Raw genomic sequence first — 27,044 nt, 5'->3', positions numbered from 1 at the left:
ACCAGTGCATTCCTGTACAATGCCCCTCACCCAATACTGCTCCAGCGTAAAAAGTACCCCCAGATGCCATTCTAATCCCTGGCATTGCCACCTCTCCTTGTCTTCTCCCAAATTGGAAGTTGGGCCAGGATGAAGATCTTGGCCTTGGGGACTTACAGTGGGTCTTAGGGTACAGAGGGCGTTTGGGGGTCGATTTGTCTAGGTGTTCATGGGGGAGGGACTGCAGGGAATTGACTCAAAGGGGTCCGGCATTTGGTACCAAAGGGGTACTGGAGAGGGAAGCATCCCAAAAGGGTTAATGGAATTTGTGGGGAGGGGCGGCACCGAGAGGGTTAATCGTGGGGGTGGGTGCTGGTGGGGAAGCCGTGTGAATGAGCGGTCTGTGCCCCAGAGTTGCCATGGAGACAGTGAATGGGGGGATTGTGTGAACTCAGCTGCGGACTATTCCCCCCATACACACACACACACACACACACACACACACACTCTCTCTCTCTCTCTCTCTCTCTCTCTCTCTCTCTCTCTCTCTCTCTCCTGCTCCACCTCCCTACTCCTACCCCTTCTTTCTCCTGCCCCTCCTCCCCTAACCCTGGGCCATTATGGGCAGTGGGGCAGTGGCTGGAATCTAAGCCCCCATATTTTGCTCCCCATTTCATCTGAGCCCCTACCCCTTTAGTCTCTTTGCCCGCCCTCCCTTCACCCTCCTTCTGTTCTCTCTCTCTCTCTCTCTCTCTCTCTCTCTCTCTCTCTCTCTCTCTCATCTCATTCCCCTCTCGGAGGTGGCGAATTGCCGGGCGTTCCCAATCTCCCTCCCCCACCCCTTCAGGCAGTTCTTAAAGTCTTAAAGGAGAAGGCCTGCAATCTTGGAAATTGGGAGAAATGGGGGGGAAAGGAAATATATTGTGTGTGTGTGTGTGTGTGTGTGTGTGTGTCCATGCACGAGTGTCTGTGTGTACCTGTGGATATGTGTTGACTGTACCTGTGTGTCAGAAGGCCTGTGTCAATTGTGTTGCTATTCCTGTTTCTGTCTCCACCTATGTGTCACCATCATGCTGCATGTGTCTGGATATTTACCTGAGTAGTGTGTGTGACTATATTTTAGTAAGTCTCTGGCTGGGTGACACTCTCTGTCTCAGAATGTGACACTATGTGAGGGGATGTCTGTGGGCTTGGAATGTATGTCTCTGTGAGTGAATATTGTAGTATTTATTATCTGGCTTGGTATCTCTTACTTCCTCTTTGAGACTGTGAGTCTCAAAGTGTGAGTCTCTGAGAGTGTGTTCCCCACACTCCACTGTTTATTTTCCACTGGCTGAGCATCAACAATGCCTAGGGTGCTAGGCAGAAGGGTTTCTGCCTCAGTTCTGGCATTCCATGTGACTCAGAGCTAGCTGACAGAGATGACCAAGGCTTAAGGATTTGGGAGCAGTTAGGGCTGAGGAGAAATGTACAGAAGGGCACAGGAGGTTCTGGGGACTTTGGGAAATGGCTGTCCTGCCCCTATCCTTGCCCCTGCCCCTGCCCCTGCCCCTGCCCTGCCTTGAGCATGAAGGGTATCTCTGTGGGACCCTTTGACTGCTGCTTTCCTTTCTTATGCCATAGAGTCTCAGAGTGAGGTTCACAATCCTGTCCCCTGAAGCAGAGGTCCTTGTGTGGGCTTTCCAGTCCCGGGGCTAGAGGGCGCAGTGTTCCTGCAGCATGCCCGGGAACCTAGCTCTATTTCCAGTTCTCACCTCTTCTACCACATGCTACTCTGGCTCCAGCTGGCCCTCGGGAGCTCCATTGGCTGAGGAGCTCAAGTTGGGGATTGGTAATTTTTAGTGGCAACTGCTGTCATTCTGTCAATCCCCTTGGGTTTTCCAACCATGGCCAGGCACATGGAATGGTTCAGATTGGCAGTGGAGATCATCTATGGGTCTCTCGACTTTTGGGCATGTGAAACCTCTCCTAACTAGGAGAATAGCCCAAGCCCAGCAGGGCCCCCCAAACCCACTCCATAACCCTCCCCACTGTCTTGGATGACGAATACTTCCCTCTTTCCACAGGCCTGTCTGGCCCTGAGGGAGTCTTCTTTCTGAAGCTGTGGTGCTTGGATGACCTGCTCTCTACGTGGCCAGCACCTGTAGGTGTCCCTCAAGAGCTCAGTTTTGAGGTTCCAGTCAGTGTGGCCATGAAGGGGCTGCCTATTGGGCTGATGCTGTGACCCTGGAATCTGCCTTTCCTGCCAGTCCCCCTGCCCGGAACATGTGGCTGTGGCTTGGCCTGCCCTGGCTGCCCCTGAGCCCCAAGCCCACAGTTGGCCGGAGCCTGTGCCTCACCCTGTGGTTCCTCGGCTTGGTGCTAAGGGCCAGTACACAGGCCCCAGCGCCCACAGTCAATACTCACTTTGGAAAGCTAAGGGGTGCCCGGGTACCATTGCCCAGTGAGATCCTGGGGCCTGTGGACCAATACCTGGGGGTGCCCTACGCAGCTCCTCCGATCGGCGAGAAACGCTTCCTGCCCCCTGAACCACCCCCATCCTGGTCTGGCATCCGGAACGCCACACACTTTCCCCCAGTGTGCCCCCAGAACATCCACACAGCTGTGCCCGAAGTCATGCTGCCTGTCTGGTTCACTGCCAACTTGGATATCGTCGCCACTTACATCCAAGAGCCCAATGAAGACTGCCTCTACCTGAATGTCTATGTGCCCACGGAGGATGGTGAGTGCTGTGGCCAGGCACTGTGCCCTCCCTGCCTTCTCCTGCCCTGTTGTGTTTGTGGCTTGCATGTGGTTGTGTGCCCTGCAGCATGCCTCTGTCTGTCTAACCATCACTCTGCTTGGCGTCCCCCTTCCTCCTCCCTGTTCTTTGCTCTCCCAGCATTGTCTGAGCTCCCCTGTGTGAGTGACACTGTTACCAGGAGGGGCCTGGCCAGGCCTGAGAGCTTTGACAAGTCTAGGGTCAGAGTGCTGGATGGGGGTTCCCTGGGGGAGTATGGGTCACTGCCAGCAGCTGCCCGCGGGAGGATGCTAGCCCCACCAGGCCTCCTGTTGCCATTCCACCTGCTTTGGAAGGTGGAAGTTGTGTGTAGCCAAAGGAGCTAGGTGTGTGGGGGGATCGGGGCAAGCCTGGTGGGCACTACTTAGGTGCCTCCTCTTTCACTAGCTGGTGCCTCCTCCCGCGGGGGTCACACTAAGGTAAGTGACAGACACAAGGAGGTGGTGGGAGCGCTCTCTGCCATGTGCCACCTGAGAGCAGCTCTTGGGGTCTGGGGGTGGAGGGTGCATGCCCCTTGGCAGAGGCCTCCTGTTATTTTTTAGTTTTTTATTCATTTTACAGTAAAGCGGATTTCCAAGGAATGCGCCCGAAAGCCCAACAAGAAAATTTGTAGGAAAGGAGGTAGGTAGCGAGCCGGCGGGGAGGGAGAGAGAGAAAGAGAGAGGGAGGGCTGCCTGCCCACCTGCACTTGCCCCTGAGGACACTGCCTTCCTTCAGGTGGCCCAGGCTCAGGGGGCAGGTGGTGAGCAGACATAGCTCCACCTCATCCAAGGGCCCTGGCCGCCTTTTCAGGGAGGATTTGGTGGCCTAAGGCAGATTCAGAGCAAAAGCAGCAACCACGTTTCTTCTGATCTTCTCAGACCTCAATTCCACTCTTAAGACAGAGCCAGTGGTTCTCTCTAGCCACCTCAGGAGAACTCAAGGCAGTCAAGGTGGAACCAGAGGCCTTTTCCTGGTTAGGGAGCCACGGGCTCACCCCTCCAAGTTCGTTCCTGGATTGATAGTCTAGACCAGTGATGGTGGACCTTTTGAGCTTGACGTGTCAGCATTTTGAAAAAACCTAACTTAACTCTGGTGCCGTGTCACATATAGAATTTTTTTGATATTTGCAACCACAGTAAAACAAAGACTTATACAGTGGGGCCTTGACTTACAAGTGCCCCGACTAACAAGTTTTTCGAGATACGGGCCGTCTCTCGGCCCATTTTTTGCTTTGAGTTGCAAGCTAAAATTCGGATTACAAGCCAGCTTCAAGATACCCCACCGCTAGTTGGCGCAGTGAACGTCACAGTGAACGCCACAACATCATCAGCCCAGCATTTCAATTCATTGTAATGGTGAAAATTGATTTGACATATGAGTAATTGGAGTTACGAGCTCCGTCACGGAACGAATTAAACTCGTAAGTCAAGGCCCCACTGTATTTTTAATATTTATTTTATATATTTAAATGCCACTTAACAAAGAAAAATCAACCAAAAAAATGAGTGTCATAGGTTTGCCATCACTGGTCTAGACTTAACTCTCCAGCCCTGAAGCTGAGACCAAACTCATGCACAGGCTTAGGAATCCTGCCACCCAACTCCCCACCTTTGGCCAGAGCAGCTGAGTGACCTGGGCTGGTTTTGTGGCAGACTTGGGGGCGGGGAGGGATTTCCTCCTGGAACTATGGACTCTAAAGGAGGCACGAGACCCTGCGTTTTAAACTGACCCTCTTGCTGGGAGGAATTTGTTCCCCCTGTATAACAATTCTTCATGTTCGAGTAGCACTTTATGTTTTCTGTAAAGAATTTTCATACTTACCTCATAAAATCCTCCCTACATCTCTGGAAGCTTCTAAGGCGGGAATTGGTATCCTGATTTTATGGATGAGGAAACAGGCCCAGGGGAGTGACTTGCTGCTGCTCATCCCCTGTCACTGGTCTGTGGCAGAGCTGGGAACAAAACCTGGGTCCCTTGACCCTCAGGACAGTGTTCTTTCCGCTGTAGCACGTGAACCAACTCAACTCCCGTCTAGTCATTCCTGCCTCCCCAATACTGAAAACTGGTAAAGTGTGGACAGGTTGGGACAAACTAGAAACAGTAATAGCCTAAGAATTGGTGGAAAATCAGCCTAATTCCTAAAACCCTTTGGCAAACTTGGAGTTTGTTTTCCTTTGAAATCCTGGAGCAGGGTTCCCCCAGGTGGGGTCTTCAGGATTCCTGGGACTGGGTCCTCCCTGCTGAGTGAGAACCTCAGGGAGCAGAGCTCAGGATCTCCACAATGGGCATGCGTGCTGAGTGCTTTTGATACACACTGAGCAGTGAGTGAGGCCTGCTGCTCCAGGGGAGTTTTCCACCATATCTCTACTCCCAGCCCAGGACCCTACAAGCAGTAGGCTACCAGTAAACACTTTTTTTTTCACAAATGAAGAAGCATTGTGGTGCTGCAGCAAGAGTACAGGTCTCAGAGCTACAAAGCCTGACCAGTCCCAGCTCTGCTGCTAACTCACAGTGAGACCTTAGGCAAATATTTTCCTTTAAGAACCTCTGCACATGTGAAGGTGGTAGAGGACTGGTATTGTCCTTAACATTCCATTAGCCTATCAATGAACTCAGGAAGAGGGTCTCTATATTATTGATTTCAGAGAGGGAGAGGTAGAGAGAGATAGAAACATCAATGGTGAGAGAGAATCATTGATTGGCTGCCTCCTGCACACCCCACACTGGGGATTGAACCCGCAACCTGGGCATGTGCCCTGACTGGGAATCGAACCGTGACCTCTGGTTCATAGGTCAGTGCTCAATCACTGAGCCACTCCAGCCAGACAAAGAGGGTCTCTTAAAGTTACTCCTTTGAGTTACTTACTTGGGTGGGAGGGAGAGGAAATGATCTTAAAATTAACCATTTCCTAGGAAGAATGACCTCCCAAAACACCAGTAAGGGCCTAAGACAGTCCAGTCCTGAGAGTTTGGCTAGAGAGCTGGCTTTTAGTTCCACTCAGCTACATATACTGATCATGATAGTTGACAGTGGGCAAGGCCAAGTGCTAGGTGTTGTTGGGATGTGGAGAGAGATAAATGAGGCAGAGGAAAGATTTAGAAATAACTAAAGGTCTGATTGCCACTCTGAAGAAGCTCCTAGCCTAGTATTTAGTCTCAGCCAGTTTAGCCAGGGCCCACAGGCCAATCTGGGAGGTGGATTTTCAGACAGTTGGAGGGGAGGTCATTTGGTCATTTAACTGTTCAAAGTAGTTCCCTATTCAGGGCCCATTTGGAGGAGACTCATCCACAGAGGTGGTTAGGGTTGTGTGCTTAGGGTAGGCAGGGCTGGCCTGGCTGGGATCCTGTAGCAATACTCTGTCAGGATGGGGGATGGTGGTCAAGCTGGCCAGGGTGACAGGCATGGCAGCAAGGAGTAGCTCACAAAGTGCAAAGCTGAAGAAACAAAGGCAGATAAAGGAAGCTGAGACAGTGCAGCAACCCAGAAACACTCCCAGTGGTCAGAAGGGATGCATCTTCTAAGCCAGGGCCCATGGGAAGTAAAGGATTTCCTGGGAAGACCTGCCCCATCCTCACCCCAACCCCGTTCAAGTTGGAGGGAATTCATGTTTAGGGATGAGTGATTCCTTCCTGCCCACTATGTGGATAATGAAGCCCCAATCCCCACAGGATCTCTGAGGGCAGTAATGTTAGGTGTTAAGACAGTAGACACCACTGGAAGTTTGGGAAGCTGGAGGAGGTTTCTATCCCTCGGGCTGGGCTCCTGCCCTAGTTGAAAAGCCATTTTGTATTATAAGGGTGGTTTCTGTTTTGATTAATAGCTGTAAGGGAATTCAGCACCAGAGACCAGGCCAGCTGAGAAAGAAAGCTATTTGCTGCCTCCAGGCTGAGAGTATCTGGTGTCCTAGAGAAGAGGGTAAGCGCTGGGTGCCAACAGAATGACCTCTGTTTCCACATGCTGCCCAGCATCCAGGCAGGAGGTCTCCTTTCTCCACAGCCATTCTCAAGGTGCAATTCTTGTCTCCTTAGAACAGGAAGAAGAGTTGGTGCCAGCTTACCCCCAGGTCTTAAATGTCTCTCTTCTCTCCTCTGGTCTCTTTTCTCTCCTTCCCATCCCTCCTTTCCTCTCCATGTTCCACCTCTTTTCTCATTTATTTTCCCTTCCTTTTCCCCTATCCCAAAAAGATGGCATGGTGCAGTGGAAATACCATGGGTTCCAGAGTCAAGTAGACCTGGGATTGAATCTCATCTCTAGCACTTTCTAGCTGTATCATCTTAAGCAAGTCACTTTACCCCTCTGAACCTCAGTTTCCCCATCAGTAAAATAAGAATAAAGATAGTACCCGCCTCATTGGGGTGTAAGGATGAAACTCTATGACAGAAGTGGAGTCTCTGACATGATATTCAGTACATAGTACACAGTAGGAGTGATTACCATTATTCTTATCTCTGTTTCCCTCTCTCCCTCCCTTCCTCTGTTTCTCTCTATCCCTCCCTCCCTCTGTTTCTCTCTCTGCTTCTCTCTGTTTCTATCTCTGTGTTTCTCTCCCTCTGCTTCTCTCTCCCTCCCTCTCCTCCTCCCCCCACCCTATCCCTATTTCTCCCTGTTTCTTTCCTTCCCTCCCTCCTCAGGCTCTCTCTAGATCTCAGAGCAAAGCTTGCTGTTCTCAGGCCTGGTTCCTATGGGCAGGAACCTCATTTGCCATTATCCAGAGCAGGAGGTCCCAACAAGGAAGACCAGAGGGACAGCTTCATGTCCCATTTTCTCCTGTGGGAATCAGGGTGAGCTGAGGCTCAGCTTACGCTTGCTCATTGGTCCTAAGGAGCCCAGGGCTGGGGTCCCTGGTACCTTTCTCTGCCCTAATAGCTCACATCCACATCCACACATGCTGGCAATGCTGCCTCTCACACTTAGTGCCTGCCCTGCTCTCCAGCTCAGCCTGCCTATGTGTACACTCACAGCCCCTTCCAGATGGAAGAAATCCCTTCCCTGAGTAGCTCTCTGGCTCTGTGCCCTGGCCCACCTGCTGCTACCTCCTTCCTAACTGGAAGGTAGTTGGTTGAGATGGGCTGTTGGGACAGGGAGGCGGGGCAGGGAAGTGCAGGGAGGCCAGCACAACAGGGGCCTGCAACACCTTCTTCCTGATGAAAGTCTGGGCCTCAGCCCACCCATTCCCTCAGTTCTTGCCATCCGTCCTGCCTGTCCTGGGCCCAGGCCCAGAGCTGGCTTGCTGGGCCACACTGCAGTCATGCTGTTTTTGAATTCTCTCTCTGTTTTGTTCTCTGTTCTGTGCTGTTGTGTCTCCCCGTGTCTGGTCCCCAGGATCCGGCGCTAAGAAACAGGGCGAGGACTTAGCGGATAATGACGGGGATGAAGATGAAGGTATTTGGGGGCTGCAGGGCGTGGCGGCTGGTGCATGGCACAGAGCCCCTCCCCCTCTCAATGGGGAGAAGCCCCGTCTGTCTGTCTGTCCGTCCGTTGGTGTGTTTCTGTTTCTGTACAAGGCCATTGGGCTGTTCATTCATCTTTGGCCTGGTTGGCCATTGGGAGTTCCAGGGTGATGGACATGTTGGTGGGAGCAGGAGACGACAAGCAGAGCCATGGGGAGGGCATCCTCCTCACCCCGGTTTCCCACCCATTCTCAGTCCTATAGTAGTAAGCTGGAGACAGCTTCCTCCTCATCTTCTGTGATTCATGGGCACCTGCCCCTACTGAGCAGCAGGGAGAGTGGAGAGAAAGCAGGGCTGAGGGAGGGTGAGGAGATGCCTGTGTTGTGGGGAGACTGGCTCCTGGGAGAGGGTCCCAGCAGGATGTTGAACAGAGGAGTGAGGCAGTGACAACCAAAGGGGCTGGAGAATAGCCCCAGCTAAAACCTCCCCAGTCTTCTCTTAGCAGAAGGACTGGGGGCTAAAGCTCTGGGCTGAGGCCGGGACACCACAGCTCCGTTAGTGGATGGTGTAAGATCCTTGAGTGATGGCTGAACCAGTCCTCCTTCCTCCTTGGGAAAACAGGGTACGTTTGCTCAGCAGCAGAGAGCTTTCCCTTCTACCTCTGTGACCCTGTCCCCTCACCCCCGGAGGGGCCAGACAGATCAGGGGGTCCGTTGGTGGCTACTAGGGTTGTGCTGGTGTGGCTGAGTGTTGAAAGGCTCCAGGTAGAGGTGATCAGGCCAGGAGGCTCCTCCTGAATGCCCATCCCATCCCTGCCCCTGTCTGCTGAGACTGGGGAACAGCCACTTTAAGGTCCCTCATTGTATGGCCTCTGGGAGGCTCCATCTTCATTCTAATGCTGACGGGGGCCAGATCTCTCAGTCTTAGTTCTGTCCTTTCATCTTCCACATCCCCAATGGCTCCAGATAAATCTGCCTGATGTCCTGGGAGAATGGGGTAAATGAGAAACCATGTCACTAAGGGTCCCCTATCCCATCTCTGCCAGTCACTCCCCTTTCCTCATATTCTTCCTTGTTCTCTCCCTGTGCTACCCCTTCCCACCCCTCTTGTCTCTGTCTGCACTGGGGGGCCAGCTTCTGCCAATGGCTGTATTTCTATGGAACTGGTCTAGTCTTGGGGGTTCCAGGGCTCCCCAGCCCCTGCTCTCTAAAGCCATATCAGGTCCCAGGACTTCTGTGTGCCCAGGGAAGGACTCACTTGATGCAGCCAAGAAACCAGCCCTTCCTCTTCCTTCTGCCTGCCCCCCCCACCCCCCCCCCCCCACCGCCACCTCCAGGCCTACCTAGGCCTAGCTGTATCAGGCCAGGCTGCTGGGAGGCACTTGAAACCAGAGTCTTTAAAAACACCAACACCACTGAAGTCCAAGTATCTCTGGCTGATGCTCAAGCTCTAGGCTGAGCAGCCCCATGAGTCCTGCCCTCAGAGATGGCGGTGGTGTCCTGGCACCTGGGATAGCTTTGATACCGGCACCCCCCCACCCCCCCGCCCAGGGCTGGTGGGGGTGGGGAAGGAAGGGCATCCTACCCAGCCTGTGTCTCACCCCTTCTTCTTACAGACATCCGGGACAGTGGTGCTAAGCCCGTCATGGTCTACATCCATGGAGGCTCTTACATGGAAGGGACAGGCAACATGATTGATGGCAGCGTCCTCGCCAGTTATGGCAACGTCATCGTCATCACCCTCAACTATCGGGTTGGGGTGCTAGGTATGGTTCCCTGCTAGGTGTCTAGGAGGAAGCCTGGGTTCTCAAGGAGGGAAGAAAGAATGCTGGGGAGTCAAGAACAGGTGGCCTTGGTTTCCTAGCTGGTGCTAATGACCATAGTAAAAATGCTGTTATCCCATTACCCCTACCCAAGTAATGGGAGCTTCCCTATGTCCCCAGGCCCTTTCCTGGATGTTTAGTTCCCACTGGAAATTCAATTCAAATTTCACACCTTCTCTTAGGTCTTAAGCCAGGTCTCTGCTTCCAGACTTTTGCTTGGCTGAGTCTTATAGGGCCCATTAATTTTCTAGTGTCCTGTCCTCATCACTACCCACCCACCCACAATCTCTAAACACCCTGCACATACATAGGAATTCCTTCTAGCCAATCACATATCCACACACCCACATACCTTCACATGTTCACATATGCACACTGTCCTCATTCACCCCCATGCATATGGTGATTTCTCACTCATCCCCCCACAAGCACACTCACATATCCATACACATGTAGACCCCCACATCCACATATATAGATTTCCTCACATACACACACATTCCCCCAGCACTCCATATACACTCCACACATGTAGTCTCACTCACACACATATCTACATGCCCATATATTCTATATATCCCATAACCCTATCCCACATCTACACAGATTTCTCTCTCTCTCTCTCACACACACACACACACACACTCCCATATATTGCTCCCTATACATATCTATGTCCATATGTATGCTCTACACAAAGACCCATACCCTGCACATCCACACACAAACCCCACACATATATACCTTAAATGTACATAAATATTTCTTCTATACATACTCATATCCCCCATGCACCCCACCTCCACATTCATCCAACACCCACATACACACATATGTCCCTCACTTTCCCTATATAAACACAAACCAATATTCCCCTTCCTACACAAAAACACCCATACCTACACATCCACACCTCCCCACCCCACACATACACAAATACTACATACATACATACACACACACACACATACACATACACACTTCATATCCCTGCTTGCACATCTATATCTACATCCCCTCACATATATACATACAGACCTCCTACACATATACCCACATGGACACATATGTCCCATATATACCTTGCATATATACATCTAATACATACATGTGTACATATTCCCCCACACTATCCCACAAATGTATACACATTCATATACCCACATCTGCCCATTCATGCACATACAACTTTACTCACGCCCATATTCATGCACACCCACACTTATGTACCCCATATACACACACATGTACATTTCTTCTACTCTATGCGTACATCCTCATACGGTCCCACATATTATACAAACACATTCTCACACACACATTTATTTTCCAAATGCTTGCTCATACACTCCCACATGCCCTTCTCCACACACACTGTGTCACCCACACACTTGTTTCAGTAATTTGGGCTTCCACTATACCCCATACCTTTCTCAGTGACTGTTAATGCTTATATGTGGCAAAGGTCTTGAGGTAAACAAGTGCCTCAAAGAGGTGACTGGGCATAAAGGTCCTTGCTCCTTTTCATATGCTCACCTAGGCCTCAGAGGGCACATGCAGCCCCATATCCTTGGAGTGGCATGAAGAAGTCAACTTCTTACCTCGAGGGCTTATGTCCTCAGAGTTCCAGTGGGGGTCAAGGCTGTTTGTCAGGTCTGTAGGCCTGCATTCTGAACCAGCAATTAGGCATGGCTTCCTACATGGCTAGTTGGCTTATTTTAATTTGCTTTTGAGTATATTGCTTTGCCAGTTCTAATTCCAGAGGCTCTGGTACTGCCTTAATACTATATGGGATAGCAAGATACCTTTTTGGGGTTCAGGCTGGAGAAGTGATATTCCCTGGAAAAAGTGGAGCCTGTGTCCCCTTCAGTGGTATCTGGATACTCTGGGTATGAAGCCTGCAGGGCAGCTCCCCAGTCTGTTAATAGTCTGATGTGCTTTGGGTTTCATGATTCTGCTGCTGCTCCTGTCTGCGCTTCCCCAGACATCTTGGCAAGGTTCTCCTAAGAAGTTCTGTCCTGTTGAGAAAGGGAATTTGAGTCTGTGACAATAAAAATGCTACTGTGAAGGTGGCTGGAAATACATGTACTAGGGCTGCAGAGTTCTTCAAAAATGATGAATATACAAATATAATCATACACAGATATATAGGCACACATACCCAGCAGTTTAAGTCCAAAAGTAATATTGCTACTTTATTTTCTTAGTGAGAGTAATAGAAAACATTCAACTCAGCTGCTTCTAAAAATTATAAGCACAAAGCTTCAGTCTAGAAGATGTATTGGAAAGCACAGAGAATACTAAGAATATGCTTCAGTTCCATATTTTTGGACTGGCTAGGGATGAAGGAAAGAGAGAGGAGAGGAGTGAGGGAGATGGGAGAATGTAAAGGAGAAAAGAACAGGATGGGGACAGAAAAGAGGAAAAGATGACAAAGAGAAAGGAGGCAGAAAGGAGACAGGAGAGACAGGTTTGCAGTGTCGGTTGGGAGCTGTGGGCTGCACAGAAGGCTGTTGCTGGTGAGCACTCCCTGTGATTTGCTGATTACTTCACAACCCTAGCCGAAGCTGTCCCAATCCTTACGCTTCTGTATCAGAAGTCCTTAACCTCTTGGGGAGTCTTGGACCCCTTTGAGATTCTGATGAAAGCTATGCACTTTGCCTGGAAACACACACACACACACACACACACACACACACACACACACACAGAAATGATTTCATGGATCCCACTGAAGCTCATCCATGAAACCCAGGTTGAGAACCTCCCACTTTACAACCTCCTGTCATTTGGCTAACCAGAACAGCATATCTGTGGGCAGAAATATTATTCTTTGGGCGTAAGCAGTTAATGATCAAACTAATATTACCCAAGCCTCAGAAGGAGTTGTAAACTAAGATTTGATCAGAAGTTCTTTACTGCTTCCTGTGTATTCTTCAGTGCCTGCTAGGAAACACAAATGTAATCAGTAAAGCCACTGGTTGGATTCTGGGTACATACAAGATGTTTTGCTTCTTGGTGCCAGTTGTAGAACATGCGTTTGTCCATGACACTTGGGGATTTTCCTCAGTTTTGCTGAGGCTTTGTTGTTTTGTTTCCCAAAGCATCCCAGAACAGGTGGCTAGTTTGAACCGCAATTATAGTAAGTCCCCACTTAACATTATCAATAGATTCTATGACATTAAGTGAAACAATGTATAAAGGTACCAATTTTAACCTTAGGCTAATTGATACAAACAAGAGTTAAATTCCTATAGCATCTTATCAACATTATAATGAAAAGATGTTGAAGGAGACAAAGTTATTTTAGGACTGCTGTATATGTATTCATTTACCCTCCTTCCCATCTGCTTCTCTGGAGCACTGAGCACAAACAGACAGCTCACTCTAAGGTGCTTCTTTAGACATCTTGGGTGACTCATGTATTTGGAGAAAGTCCAAGGCAGAATGGTAGTTATTATTTGAGAAGCCCTCACTGGGCTTGAGACCAACAAAAGAAAGGGACCCCAGCAGGATATAGGATGTGGTTATCCCTGGGACTGAGGAAGTAGAGGCTTGCCAAGTTTTATTCTGGGTTCCAGAATTTAATCCTATATCCTTGCCCAGGTACCCTTCAGGCAAACTGAAAACCTGGTAAACATCAAGCCTTGAGTGGCATGGATATCTGGTTTTGATATCATTGGTGCCAGAATCCCCTGTCTTCTGTTGACAAGCAACTTACCATGCACTGCAGCATAAACTTGGGCCCAGGGATACTGGCTCAGGTTTATTTTGGCAGTTTGTGGAGTTTGGTATTTTAGCCCTCATTCTCACATGCTTTGCATGGATGGCTGAGTTACGGGGGAGCTAGCAGTCAGTGACTGCTCTCCCAGACTGCCAGGTTTTGTGTGCTTGTGGTGGGTCATGTTTGCTGTGTCATCTTCCTGAGCCTGTTGGATATAGCACTTCAAGCAGGACTCTTGTAGTAAGGATGGTTGGCATGGCATCATCCACATGCTTCAGATCTTCTTATCCCAAGGTTCTTGGGATCTCAGGGAGCCAAGAGTGATGGTCAAACCCTCCACCTAGCCCTTTCAGTCCTTTGCTCCTAACCCAGGAAACTGGTACATGTTGGAGCAATCTACTTTCCTTCATCCAAATGCAGGCTCTTCCTAATGATTAGGACAGATGTGTTTGACACATTTCACTGAATGATACCTTCCTTGACAAAGGCTAAGGCCAAATATGCTGTTGCCCAAATGAGAGAAATGGAGAAAAGGATTTGGGGAAAGGAGGGGCAGAAGACAGGCAGGCCTAGAGAAGTACATAGTGATTTTTGCCAGAGGGTCTCAAGGTTTGGACAGCTGGGTTGAATCTTGGTCAGCATACTTCTTAAGACTCGGAGGAGCAGCTTCAGTTTGTGAATGGGCCTGGCAAAGGAGGAGCTAGTCCTGTTGTCTAGAGGAACAAGGGCTCCTCCATTCATCCTCGTGCAAGCTTTCTCTAATTCCTTCTCATTTCCTCATTGGGAACCTGGGGCTAAAGAGGGCTTGTGATTAGGTCCTGAGAGGACTAACTAAGTACTTTACATACTTAATTGTACCAAAGGTAAATTAATAACTTGAAGAGGGTGAAATGAGCTCTCTTGCAGAAGCTAGAAACAGAAGGACTTGAGAAAGACGCTGAGGAATTCTTGTGCCTTACTGAGTCTTTTGAATTCAGCTTCTGCCCATGGACTTTCAGGACTGCCAGAGAGCTCTCTGTGAGCTGAGGGAGCCTCCTTAAACACAGCCTCTCATAAAGATGATGCCAGATGCTGTGAATGAGCTTTTCATGGTGGGGTTAAAAAAAATACTAACCTAGCCTGGCCAGTGTTGCTCAGTAGTTGAGTGTAATCCCATGCACCAAGAGGTCACTGGTTCAATTCCAGGTCAGGGCATATGTCCAGGTTGCGGGCTGGATCCTCAATAGGGGGTGTGCAGGAGGCAGCTGATCGATGATGTTTCTCTCTCATCAATATTTCTATTCTCTCTCCTCTCTCCCTCTCCCTTCCTCTGTCTCTAAAAATCAATAGAAACATTTTTTTTAAAAATGCTGATCCAGATATGGGTTTCCAATATGTAGGAGCTCCACAAGTTCCACCTGGAAAGAACCCTTCTGAAAGTCTAGGGTGGGAGAAGATAGAGCCCCAAGGAGCCTAGAGATCAGGTAGAGGGTTGAAATGAGGCAGCAGAATCCATCTGAAATGAAAGCGTGTGGGGAGGGAGGATGAGGAGATATAGGACATCTCTGTGGAATAGCCAGCAGGTGGGTGGGAAGGTAGTCTCCATGGTAACAAGTGTCCACAGCAGCAAATCCCAGCAGGTGGGTGGGAAGGTAGTCTCCATGGTGACATATCTCCTGGCAGCAAATTCCACTGGGTGGGCGGGAAGACCTGTTTCTGTGGTAACGCACTGCACTGACTCCCCAATTTCTCCACCAGATGAAAAAGATGGTCTAACCCAGTGGTTTTTCAACATTAGCAGGCATCAGAATCACCTGGAGAGTGTGTTAAAAATGCTGATTGATGGGTCCCATCCCCAGAGTTTCTGATTCATTAGGTCTTTAGAGGAAGGGAATGAAGACCTGTCCTGAGAATGAGGGGAAGGGAACATCCGGGGCCCTGGAAAGAAATGGAGATGGACTAACTTGTATGGGAAGGGCAAAGAGAGCTTAGGGGTTGTTGCCTCTTAGGATCTTCACTTTCTTCAGAGAGAGAAGGAAGGGGAAAAAGAAGTAACTACAGATTTACAATGTGCTCAGCATATTAGTGATGCTTATTTATGTTCCTTTTATCCTTGTAACAACTCAGAGTATTTTTTAGCCCCATTTTACAGAAGAGGAAGCTATAGCCCAGAGATGTTAAATAATTTGCCAAAAGCTACATGACTAGTAAGTGGTAGAGCCGGGACTCGAACCAAGGACTATTTGAGTCCAGGGTCCCTGCTTTTTCCACTCTATAATGCCAGGTGCTAGAACCATAACCAGGATAGTACATCAGGGCAGAGGATGCTGGGTCCTGGCCATTTTCAGTTCCTGCAGGTCTCCCAACTGGAGGCATCCCCTTCTAATGGTCTGGAGACCCCTCCTTCCAAACTGGAGAATGGGTGGGAGGCAGGGAGCCGACCCTTCCTGTACTGATGGTGCTGGACCTTGCAGAAAGGAGCTCTGCTTTATACTAGCTAGGTGGATAGAACTGTGCTGCATGCTCATCCTCTGTCCTCACAGCCCCTTCTATCATACTGCAGGTTCTCCATCCCTCCACCTTCACTGTCCTCATGCCCTTTGTTGAATCCAGGTTTCCTGAGCACTGGAGATCAGGCTGCCAAGGGCAACTATGGGCTCCTTGACCAAATTCAGGCGCTCCGCTGGGTGAGTGAGAATATTGCCTTCTTCGGTGGCGATCCCCGTCGTATCACAGTCTTTGGCTCAGGCATCGGTGCGTCCTGTGTCAGCCTCCTCACGTTGTCACATCACTCTGAGGGTGAGTAGCTCTGGGAGCAAATATGAACCAGCAAAGTGCTGGCTACCCTGCACCTCAGGCCTCTCAGGCTCCAGAGTGCCCAGTTCTATGCCCCGGAGCACCAGGGGAATCAGCCCACCCTCTTCTATCAGCTCAGTATACTTTTGGGGAGAAGCTGATGGGAAATGTTTCACTAGAAGAAGATGGAATTCTCCCAATGGGAGAGAGGGGAGGAGAGAATCCCACTTACAGCTTAGAAAAGTAACCCCATTCTGACATTGGAGTCTTATTTGAGTGAGTGGGAATCCATTGCCTCTCTCTGAAGGGACAAGAGTTCTTTTTGAGGCAGGGGATCTTTCATTTAGGGAAGGACACATGACTGCAAGGTAGAGCTCTAGGGTGGAAATTAGTTTTTAGGTGTAAGAAACACTCATTCTCTGGTTTTCTTTCTGACGAGCAAATCTGTACAAGAAGGGATCTTCCTTGAGGGGGGATGAGTCCCAGGTAAGGACTGCTAGCCTGCAGGGTAGGCTTTTTCTGAGGGTAGAAACCTATCATCGGACTCGGACCTCCTTGTGGGCTGTACAGCCCTGCTAAAGGAAACTCTCATTTTTAGCCCCAAGGAAAGCCTCTCTCCTTGCTGTGTGTCCCTCTGCCAGTAACTCTTCCAAGGGGGCTGAATAGGCCCTTTTGTGCTCACAGGAAATGTTCTCATCACCTCTGGACTATAGCACATTCTGTCTCTGAGAGGTAAAGGTGCCTTTCTCTGAAATAAGGAAATATGTGAGAGACTTTTTTTCATTGAAATCAATCCCATGAGTTAGTGATATTCTCACAAGAAGACTTTCAGTCTCTCTTTGAAGAAGGCCTATCTCTCTGAGAGAGAAAAATCACCAGCTCTTACCTAGAAATCCTCTCTCCCTCTAGGAACTACCCCGGTGAGGGAAGTCTAAGCTGGGATCTGCATCCCACCTTAGAATGTGTTTCTAGGTGATTATAATTGGAGCAGGAGTCCCTTTTCCACAAAGATGGATGAAGTGACTGGCTGTGAGGGTGCCTCTGTCTGAAAAGAGGAATGAACAGTACCTCCTCTGGTTGGGACTATTTCACAGGGAGGAGAAGGCCTTCCTTAGAGTGGTGCTACACTCTGTCTCCTAGCAGGCCCGTGTCCCTGGAAGTCTGGCTGCTTTAAAGATTTGTTCTCTCTGCCTTTCCTTAATTGACTCATGGAGAATAATCTTTTGAAAAGTGAGGCTGTCTCTTAAGTTGTCATCTGTATTTCTCTCCCTCTCTTTCTGCCCATGCATCTGTCTTTCTTTTAGAGGAATGGAATTGTGTGCCTGAGGACCAGATTATCCCTTGGCAGTGTTGGGGCCAGGGAGAGAATGATACCCCCCTATTTTAGGAAAGAATCATTCATTTTTTTAGTTTGGGGGACTGGCTCCCCGTCAACTAGGGGAAAATCTGGATCTGAGGCCTCAGTAGCTTCAAGAAAAGGAAAGTCTCTGTGGACACTATAGACTGGGAGGGCACATTCCCTGGAGACTTTCAGACCCCAAGAACTTTGCCCTCAAAATCCTTCCCCAGACTCCCAGAATGTGAGGCTCTCCCCTGCTTGCATTTCTCATCTCTCATGAAAAAGACCCCTTTGTGGTGGAAGCGCCAGCTCCCTGGTGGTGCGCTGGCACAGAACTGGGCCCAGCTGGGCAGGAAGCAAGCGGGGAAGACAAGGAGAGATAAAGAGAAAGAGCATAAGGAAGCTGATGTCTGGGGCCCAAGGGGTTAATTCTTCCTGGCATGTCCTTAACCCCCAAGTTACCAACCATTGCCCCAGGACAAGGAAGCTAGAAGCAGGCAGTGGACCAATCAGGGAAGGGACCCAGCAACCCATCCTCTGGTCCTCACCAATCATCCCAGCCCAAAGGATTTTTACTCTTTTCCAGTCCATTCAACCCATAGGGCAGCCTCAGTAACAAAGGAATGAGGAGATGTTTGCTTTATCCCTCAGAGACAGGCAAGGGAGGCCTGGGCTGTGGGTGACAAGACAGATCTGACCTGGTGTTGCCTATCTTCTCTAGGGCTTTTTCAGAGGGCCATCATCCAAAGTGGTTCTGCTCTATCCAGCTGGGCTGTGAACTACCAACCAGTGAAGTATACCAGCCTGCTGGCAGACAAGGTGGGCTGTAATGTGCTAGACACAGTGGATATGGTGGACTGTCTTCGGCAAAAGAGTGCCAAGGAGCTAGTAGAACAGGACATCCAGCCAGCCCGCTACCATGTGGCCTTTGGCCCTGTGATTGATGGTGATGTCATCCCTGATGACCCTGAGATTCTCATGGAACAGGGTGAGTTCCTCAATTATGACATCATGTTAGGTGTCAACCAGGGTGAGGGGCTCAAGTTTGTGGAAGGGGTGGTGGACCCTGAGGATGGTGTCTCTGGCACTGACTTTGACTACTCCGTCTCCAACTTTGTGGACAATCTATATGGATATCCTGAGGGTAAGGATACCCTGCGGGAGACCATCAAGTTTATGTACACAGACTGGGCAGACCGTGACAACCCTGAGACCCGCCGTAAAACACTGGTGGCACTCTTCACTGACCACCAGTGGGTGGAACCCTCAGTGGTGACAGCTGATCTGCATGCCCGCTATGGCTCACCTACCTACTTCTACGCCTTCTACCATCACTGCCAGAGCCTCATGAAGCCTGCTTGGTCAGATGCAGCTCATGGGGACGAAGTACCCTATGTTTTCGGTGTCCCTATGGTGGGCCCCACTGACCTCTTCCCCTGCAATTTCTCCAAGAATGACGTTATGCTCAGTGCTGTTGTCATGACCTACTGGACCAACTTTGCCAAGACCGGGTAAGGAGAACGTGGGGGTTCTTCTTTGGGACCCCAGCATGCCCTCCCCTCTGCTCTGTCTAAATCTCTTCCATCATCTCCCTTCCTAAAGTATTCCCCAAGTCTTGCTTGGTAACCCTTTCACACACAACCCTCCGTACTTCCTCCTTTTGAGTCTTTCATGCCATTTCCTTCCCTTAAAATTTTTGCTCAGGCTCACAACTCGGTTAACATTAGTACTGAGCAGGAGTGAGAGTCATTGGCTAAACTATGGGATGCAAGGTTAAATGGCCAGAGGCTGTGTGAAGTAGGAATAAAGTACATTCAGAAAGAGCCTTTAAAGGCTCTTCGGAAAACTGGGCAGCTGAAAAGATTGATGGATGCTCAGTAGCATGTGAAAAGGAAAAGTGGCATAGCATGATCTTACAGGATGGGCATAGGGAAGGATGAGATGGTTCCATGATGCTGTGGGCAGTAGGAGTTCAAGGCTGGGGAAGAGGAGTATGGACAAAGGGAGGGGCCCTGAAAAAGATGGAAACAGTGGGAAGTTTTAGACTGGGGAGGAGGTTTTTAGGGGTGGGTGTGAGAGGAAGAATACTGGGACCTTTCCTCATCTAGGTAGATTGGTGACCCCAGATTTTCATGTGGTATTTCAGGGATCCCAACAAGCCGGTCCCCCAGGACACCAAGTTTATTCACACCAAGGCCAACCGCTTTGAGGAAGTGGCCTGGTCCAAATACAACCCCCGAGACCAGCTTTACCTTCACATCGGGCTGAAACCGAGGGTTCGAGATCATTACCGGGCCACTAAGGTGGCGTTTTGGAAACACCTGGTGCCCCACCTATACAACCTGCATGACATGTTCCACTATACGTCCACAACCACCAAAGTGCCACCCCTGGATACCACCCACAGCTCCCACATCACCCGAAGGCCCAACGGTAAGACCTGGAGCACCAAGCGGCCAGCCATCTCCCCTGCCTATAGCAATGAGAATGCCCAAGGGTCCTGGAATGGGGATCAGAATGCAGGGCCACTCTTGGTGGAGAACCCTCGTGACTACTCCACTGAATTAAGTGTCACCATCGCTGTGGGGGCCTCCCTTCTGTTCCTTAATGTTCTGGCCTTCGCTGCCCTCTACTACCGTAAGGACAAACGACGTCAGGAGCCCCTGCGGCAGCCTAGCCCTCAGAGGGGAGCCGGGGCCCCCGAATTGGGAGCTGCTCCTGAGGAGGAGCTGGCAGCATTACAGCTGGGCCCCACTCACCATGAGTGTGAGGCCGGTCCCCCTCACGACACACTGCGCCTCACTGCGCTGCCCGACTACACTCTGACCCTGCGGCGCTCCCCTGATGACATCCCACTCATGACCCCCAACACCATCACTATGATTCCCAATTCCCTGGTAGGGCTGCAGACATTGCACCCCTATAACACCTTTGCCGCAGGGTTCAACAGTACTGGGCTGCCCCACTCACACTCCACTACCCGGGTATAGCTCCAGCCCAGAGCACAGCCTATCTCCTGGCTCCCTTCCTCCCAGATCCACGAACACACATGCACACACAGACACACAGAGAAACACATACAGATATATATGTATACGCACGCACCCACGCCCAACAGCAGACCCACCTGCACAAACATAGATAGACGTGGACATGCACCCGCATGTACAAAAACACAAATAAGGAAGTAAACCTAAACAAACCCTCCAACTGGGGATGCAAATGAGTCCTTGGGAAACTGAGGACCCATGGGACAGCAGCTGAAGCCAGCTCCTTGAGCCTGACCGCAGACTCTCCTGGGGGCCTGAAAGCACCAGCTGGACACCCCCTTGGTGCTTGCCCTCCGCCTCTCTTGGAACTGCACCATCAACCAACTCCAGACTTGGGAGCTGTAAAGAGCAGAGTAGCTCTTTCTCCCCTAGACTTGATCTTTTTTTTCTGGTCTTGTTTTTGTTGATTTAAAAAAAAAAAAAAGGAACAAATCCTTCTCCAACCTGTGAGTGCGAAGAAGCTCCAGAAGGGAGGGCCCCAGCCCAGGCCTTTCTGGCTCCAGTGTTCACAGAATCCGACCAAGGAACAGGACCCTCAAGAAAGAAACAGATTTGAGTAAGACCACAGGTTGGAAGGAGGAAGGGGCTATGGCCGGATGGGGCTGGAGGCCATAGGGGAGAACTCTCCAGCCATCTCTGTGTCCCTGTGAAGGGCTGCAGACTGCAGAGTAGATTTGGTGAATGAGGTTCTGTGGAGTTCACGCCTCTGTCCTCGGGGTAATGCCATCAGAAATTCACCCCATTTTATTTACAGTCTCTTGTGTCTGTCATTTCTCTTTCAAAAAGGCAGTGTTTTTTGTTGTCGTTGGCTTTTTTTTTTTTTAAGAAAAGTTCTTAAAACACTAACAGAAACCCATGGAGTTTGTCCTTTGTAAAAATTTTAAACACAGTGTCTTGTTATAAAAATAAAAAATCCAGTTAGCACTCCCAATTTGCCTCCCTTGCACAGGCCTTGCCCTAACAGACCTCCCAGCTGGGTGCCTCTGCAGGCTAGGAATCACAACAGCTCTCTGCCTCCTGTGCCTTTAAACTGATACATGTCTGGGCTGCGCTCTGCTGGACCCGCATGAAGGCCTCTCCAATCTTCATCAGGTTGCTGTTCCCACCCCCAGGGCCATGGGTTCCTGCTTCTGAAGCCTTCTCTTAGTGCCTCAGGGCCTCCTAATGAAATAGCAAAAATAACACTTCTTTCTCCTCTGCATGCCATCACGCTGCTGCCACCTCCATCCGTGCTGCCATTGCCACCAGGGCCACCACCCTGCCCTCATCCTGGACTGGGGGCTGGGAGGAGGTTTGACCTCTAACATGCTGAAATTCCTACTCATATCTGAATCCAGTGAGGCATCAGGTCTGTAGGCTCCCTTGCCTTGGGTGACTGACAGAGCAAGGGCCCTCTCCTCCAGAGATGCTTGTGTCCTATTCTGGTCATTGGAATTGGAGAAGTTCATTGGGGCCCTGGGAGCAGTTTCTCTCCAGGATTATAATCAGTGACTCCCTATCAACCTTGGAGGACAGATTCAATGAGGTTCTACAGGGTTAGCATTATGGTATTTCATATTATTCTCAATGACTTGAAGGGATGAACCAGCTCAACAAGTATGACAGTTGGGTGGTGTTGGGAGCCATTAGAAATATTGGCTTTGTAGGGTGGGGTTGCTGATACCTCAGAAACCAAGAATATAATTCTTCTAAATGACCCTGACAAAATGAGGAAGATGAACCAATACAACAGGATGATGTTCAGAGGGGATGAACACAAGGTAGTATAAGGACCAAAAGAGAGATGGGCAATGATTGACTTGACACAGTATAGTTAAAAAAGAAAAAAAAGAACTGGGGGCAGCGTTTCAGGGTGGGTCACAGCTGAATGAGTTCATAGTGTAGAATTTATTTCTACTCTCTCCCCTTTTCCCTTCCTCTCTTCTTTCCCAAACTAACATGAACACTAGCATATAACACAAATATAGCATGAAGTGGCTGGGAGGTAATCAGGCTCTAAGTTTTAGAATTAGAAGTAGCCTCAGAGTCATCTGGTCCAACACACTTATTTTACAATTGGTAAAATGGGCCCAGAAAAGTCCAATGTCACAGTCAGTGTTCGAAACAGACATGGAGTGCAGTCCAGAAATATATAACCTTTCCCATGGTCCTCAATTTTTTTTTGCTCTGCCTAGCACTGGTTATGCCTTTTAAAGCATTAATGTGTCTGGCCTTGGTCAACACATTTTCAGCATATGTGGAAAAGCTGGAGAGGGTCTGGAGAAGAACAAAAACAATGTGCCAAAGGACTAGTGTGCTGTTTTTTAATTTAGAAAGGAGGAACATGGTGAGGAAACATTAAATAATTGTAGAGCACCTACTAAGTGACAAGTGTGTTATATCTTTAAAAAGTTAACTCTTAAATAAGGACAAAGCTGCCATTTCTTCTGACAATGATAGAGGGGAAAAGATGGTTAGATATAAGGAAAAACTTTGATATGGATAGGAGGTGATCATGGCACTCAGTAAGTTCTCCAAAATAGTTGAAAAATGAATGAAAGATGACTACTAAGGAAAACACTGGTGTTCATCTTCCTGAAATCAGAGGGCTGGATGACATGAACTTTTTAGGTCAATTCAGAGTCTTTGTTGTTATAATCCTTTGATTGCTCCATCTCAGATATTACCAAACTGGGCCTCCTCTCTTCTGGTGTGTGTGTGTGTGTGTGTGTGTGTGTGTGTGTGTGTGTGTGTGTGCCTCCAAATTAGGAGGCTCTCTATTTGGGGGAGGATTTAAACATTGCCTATCCTCTAAGAACTCAAGGTCTATAGCAAACCCAGCTCCAATTCTATTTGGGACCCATCAGTGAGAGATTACAGTTGATCTCCATACCTTTGAAAGGTCTGTCTGGGTGGCAGAAGTGGCCTCCAAGACAGGCAGGGTTTCAATCAAGTTGTAGTCAGTGCTATGCTGGGGTAGCTTGAGGGTTCATAGCCTCATTACTGATAGCCAGCCTTGAGCTCAGCTAAAAAACGCAGCTCTTTGTTTGGAGAGGGGCTGAGGATATACTTGGATTTTATTTCCCATTGCAAAAATCATTAGTGCCTAGAATGAATGGATCCAACCTGCATTCCTAGATTTATCTGGTTTCTGTATTAGTCCTTTTGGAAGCTGGACAAAGCTATCTTGAGGTCTAAATTTGTGGTGTGTGTTAAAAGCTAGATGTTGGTTACTGTAAAAATCTCCATAGAAAGCAAGTATGATTGTCAAGACTATAGGCCTGGCCCTGTGCTAGTTTAGATACTGTGAGGGATAGAAGATACCCGCTTTGAGGTGCATACTATCAGGAAGACAAAACTGAACTATGATAAAAATGAGTGAAATGCATAATTTAGCATGTGGCTTCAATTTTATGGTTAAGGTTAAAGGGGCTAGAGAAATTGCAAGACAAGCTGGGCGAGGGGGACTTTCGGGGGACATAGTAGACATTCCAAATTGGGAGAAAAGGCTCGGCCAGAACAACCACACCAGAAGGTCTAGGCATGCTTAAGTTGCAGTGAGGAACTGACCTGACTAAAGTAAAGGGTTCAAGTTAAATAGGTGGACATCAGATTGGAAAGGCAGGTTGCAGAAGTCTTTATAACAGCAGAAGTGTTTGGGTGTTATCAGATGAATGATGGGATGCCCTGACTTTTCTTTTTGCTAATGGTTTTATAGAGAGAACACAAAACCTCCTCAGCTCCTCTTTTGCTCCTCTTCTGTGAGGAGAAGGATTTCTAGAGTAGAAAGGACAGAGTGAGCACCCAAGAGAGGCTCCTAAAGGCAGTTTATTCCAAAAGAGCCTTTAGCTGCTCTAATTTCATCTCATACTCTGGATCAATAATAGCCCAGAGCATTGTGAGGACTTGCAGCTCAGGTTGCAGGACAACTAGTGGTAGCTGTTATAATCCCATAGAAAGTGAAGAAGATGCACACTGCAACTTAGAGATGGGCAAACATGGCTCCACAGTTTTACAAATAGGAAGAGATGAATTCCATAAACTATAGATCAATACATTTAATATTGATTGAGGGCAAGAGTCTAGGACAAATGAGTAAAAGGATGGTTGGTGAGCACTTGCAAAAGGAAGTGAAGATTGCTCAGCCCCTGCATGGATTCAGGAAAAACAAATCATCCCCCACTCAGCTCATTTCCTTTGAAAGGGTGACTGGATGGATAGATGAGGAGACTGCTACACCTACAGTGTATCTGGAGTGCAACAAAACATTATCTTAGGATACTCTTGGGACAATATGCAGGAATATGAGGTGGATAAAGATAGGTGTGTGCAGATTCTTAACCAATTGAATGACTACACACAAAAAGGTTCTGTTTTAATGTCTCTAGATCAAATTTGAATATTACACATAGGTGGGAGAGAAAACCAAAATGACAGAATCAGAATTCATAGAGATGTCCAGAGGCTGGTATGATGGACTCACTATAGCAAAATAGAACGTAACAGGGACATAACTTTTCTATGATACATTTTCCTGCTCTTATTTCCAGGTTCCTAGGCATCCAGTAAAAAGGTTTAGGGCTAAGGCAGTAAAAGATATCCCACAGAGAACTTAGGAGCAAGAGCCCAGAGGAAGACCCTTAGAACATATATGGGAAACATGTAAGTTTTTCTCTTACATGTTAAATACCTGGGGAGGGCAGCCTGGCACAAGACTGCAATTCCGGTGGATCAACTAGAAGAGCTCAACAATTGCAATGCAATCATTACTGGAAGATGGAGAACCCCAGGACCTCTGGGTTACAACGAACTCACCAGAACTTATTATCAATTCTGTATTCAGAACTAGAAAGACAATAGTGAGCAAGATGGATGTGGTCTTGAACCTCACAGATAAGACAAATATTCAACAAATATGTACAAATATGAAGTTTATTCCAATAAAGATTAGTCTGTGAAAAACAAGAAAGTTAGCAGGAACAAATATAAAGTCACTCATTTGAATTCCAAAATGTAATAGTATAGCCCTAACCGGTTTGGCTCAGTGGATAGAGGATCAGCCTGCGGACTGAAGGGTCCCAGGTTTGATCCAGTCAAGGGCATGTACCTTGGTTGCGGGCACATCCCCAGTAAGGGTGTGCAGGAGGCAGCTGGTTGATGTTTCTCACTCATCAATGTTTCTAACTCTCTATTCCTCTCCCTTCTTCTCTGTAGAAAATCAATAAAATATATTTAAAAAAAACAAAATGTAATAGTATCAGTGTAGGATGTGAGAGATGTGGCTTAGAGGGTTTTTAAGTAAATGAAAGCTTATCATGAGCCATGAGTCAAAAGTATAGTTTGGCCCTAGCTGGTTTGTCTTAGTGGATAGAGCGTCAGCCTGTGGACTGAAGGGTCCTGGGTTCGATTCTGGTCAGGGCACATGCCCAGGTTGTGGGCTCAATCCCCAGTAGGCAAGGCAGGCGATCAATTATTCTCTCTCATCATTGATATTTCTATCTCTCTCCCTCTCCCTTCCTCTCTGAAATCAATAAAAAAAAAATTTTTTTTTAAAAAAGCATAGTTTGGTTCCTGGAGAATGTCTTGTGACCTTGAGCTGCATTAATAAGAGTATAATGTCCAGAATAAAGGAGGTGAACAGCATGTGGTATTCTGCACTGGTCAGACCATGCCTGAGGCCCTCTGTTCAGTTGCGGGCATCACACTTCAAAGGAGAAGTCAACAAAAGTATATCCAGAGAAAGAGAATAGTGAAGGGACTGGAAAATCCCAGGAGAAATTTGTCCTCTGTCAAAAATTCATTACTGGGTTCATGGTGAAGAGGAAGCTATAGATTTATTCTGTGTATATCTCCAAGAGCTCCAAGATCTCATGGATGGAAGTTGTAGGAAAACAGATTTTGGTTTGATATAAGGAAGTTGCTTTCTTTTTTATAATGAAAAAAAAAATGATAATAAAAGTTTCAGCTCACAGTTCCAGCCTCTTGAAGTCCTTTAAAGATTTATTATCAACATTTTCCAAAACAGAGAAGAAGAAAATTAATAATCTCCAGATCTTGGCTATTGTAAATAATGCTGCTATGAACATAAGGGTGCATATATTCTTTCTGATTGGTGTTTTGGATTTCTTTGGATATATTCCCAAAGTGGAATCTCTGGGTCAAACAGCAGTTCCATTTTTAATATTTTTAGGAAACTCTATACTGTTTTCCACAGTGGCTGCACC

The 27,044-nt window shown here is 48.4% G+C and overlaps 1 protein-coding gene across 4 annotated transcripts in view; it reads left to right on the top strand.

Moving 5' to 3' along the window:
• The window catches only part of NLGN3 (neuroligin 3), a 28,764-nt gene extending 1,973 nt beyond the window's left edge, over nucleotides 1-26,791 (top strand). The window contains exons 2-8 of one of the 4 annotated variants that reach the window (XM_059679589.1): nucleotides 2,046-2,701; nucleotides 8,064-8,123; nucleotides 9,747-9,896; nucleotides 16,270-16,455; nucleotides 18,513-19,302; nucleotides 19,938-20,224; nucleotides 25,371-26,791. In XM_059679589.1, the coding sequence (XP_059535572.1) occupies nucleotides 2,245-2,701; nucleotides 8,064-8,123; nucleotides 9,747-9,896; nucleotides 16,270-16,455; nucleotides 18,513-19,302; nucleotides 19,938-20,224; nucleotides 25,371-25,378 (1,938 nt within the window). In that variant the 5' untranslated portion in view covers nucleotides 2,046-2,244 and the 3' untranslated portion in view covers nucleotides 25,379-26,791. Of the gene's footprint in view, nucleotides 1-2,045; nucleotides 2,702-6,501; nucleotides 6,805-8,063; nucleotides 8,124-9,746; nucleotides 9,897-16,269; nucleotides 16,456-18,512; nucleotides 19,303-19,937; nucleotides 21,694-25,370 lie in introns of those variants that run through there. The other 3 variants (XM_059679586.1, XM_059679587.1, XM_059679588.1) reach the window with 3 other exon arrangements.
• Nucleotides 26,792-27,044: the final 253 nt, after the last annotated feature.

The sequence above is a fragment of the Myotis daubentonii genome, chromosome X (assembly GCF_963259705.1).
Source record: "Myotis daubentonii chromosome X, mMyoDau2.1, whole genome shotgun sequence".
NCBI lineage: Eukaryota > Metazoa > Chordata > Mammalia > Chiroptera > Vespertilionidae > Myotis > Myotis daubentonii.
This window is presented reverse-complemented; position numbering and strand designations above follow the sequence as displayed.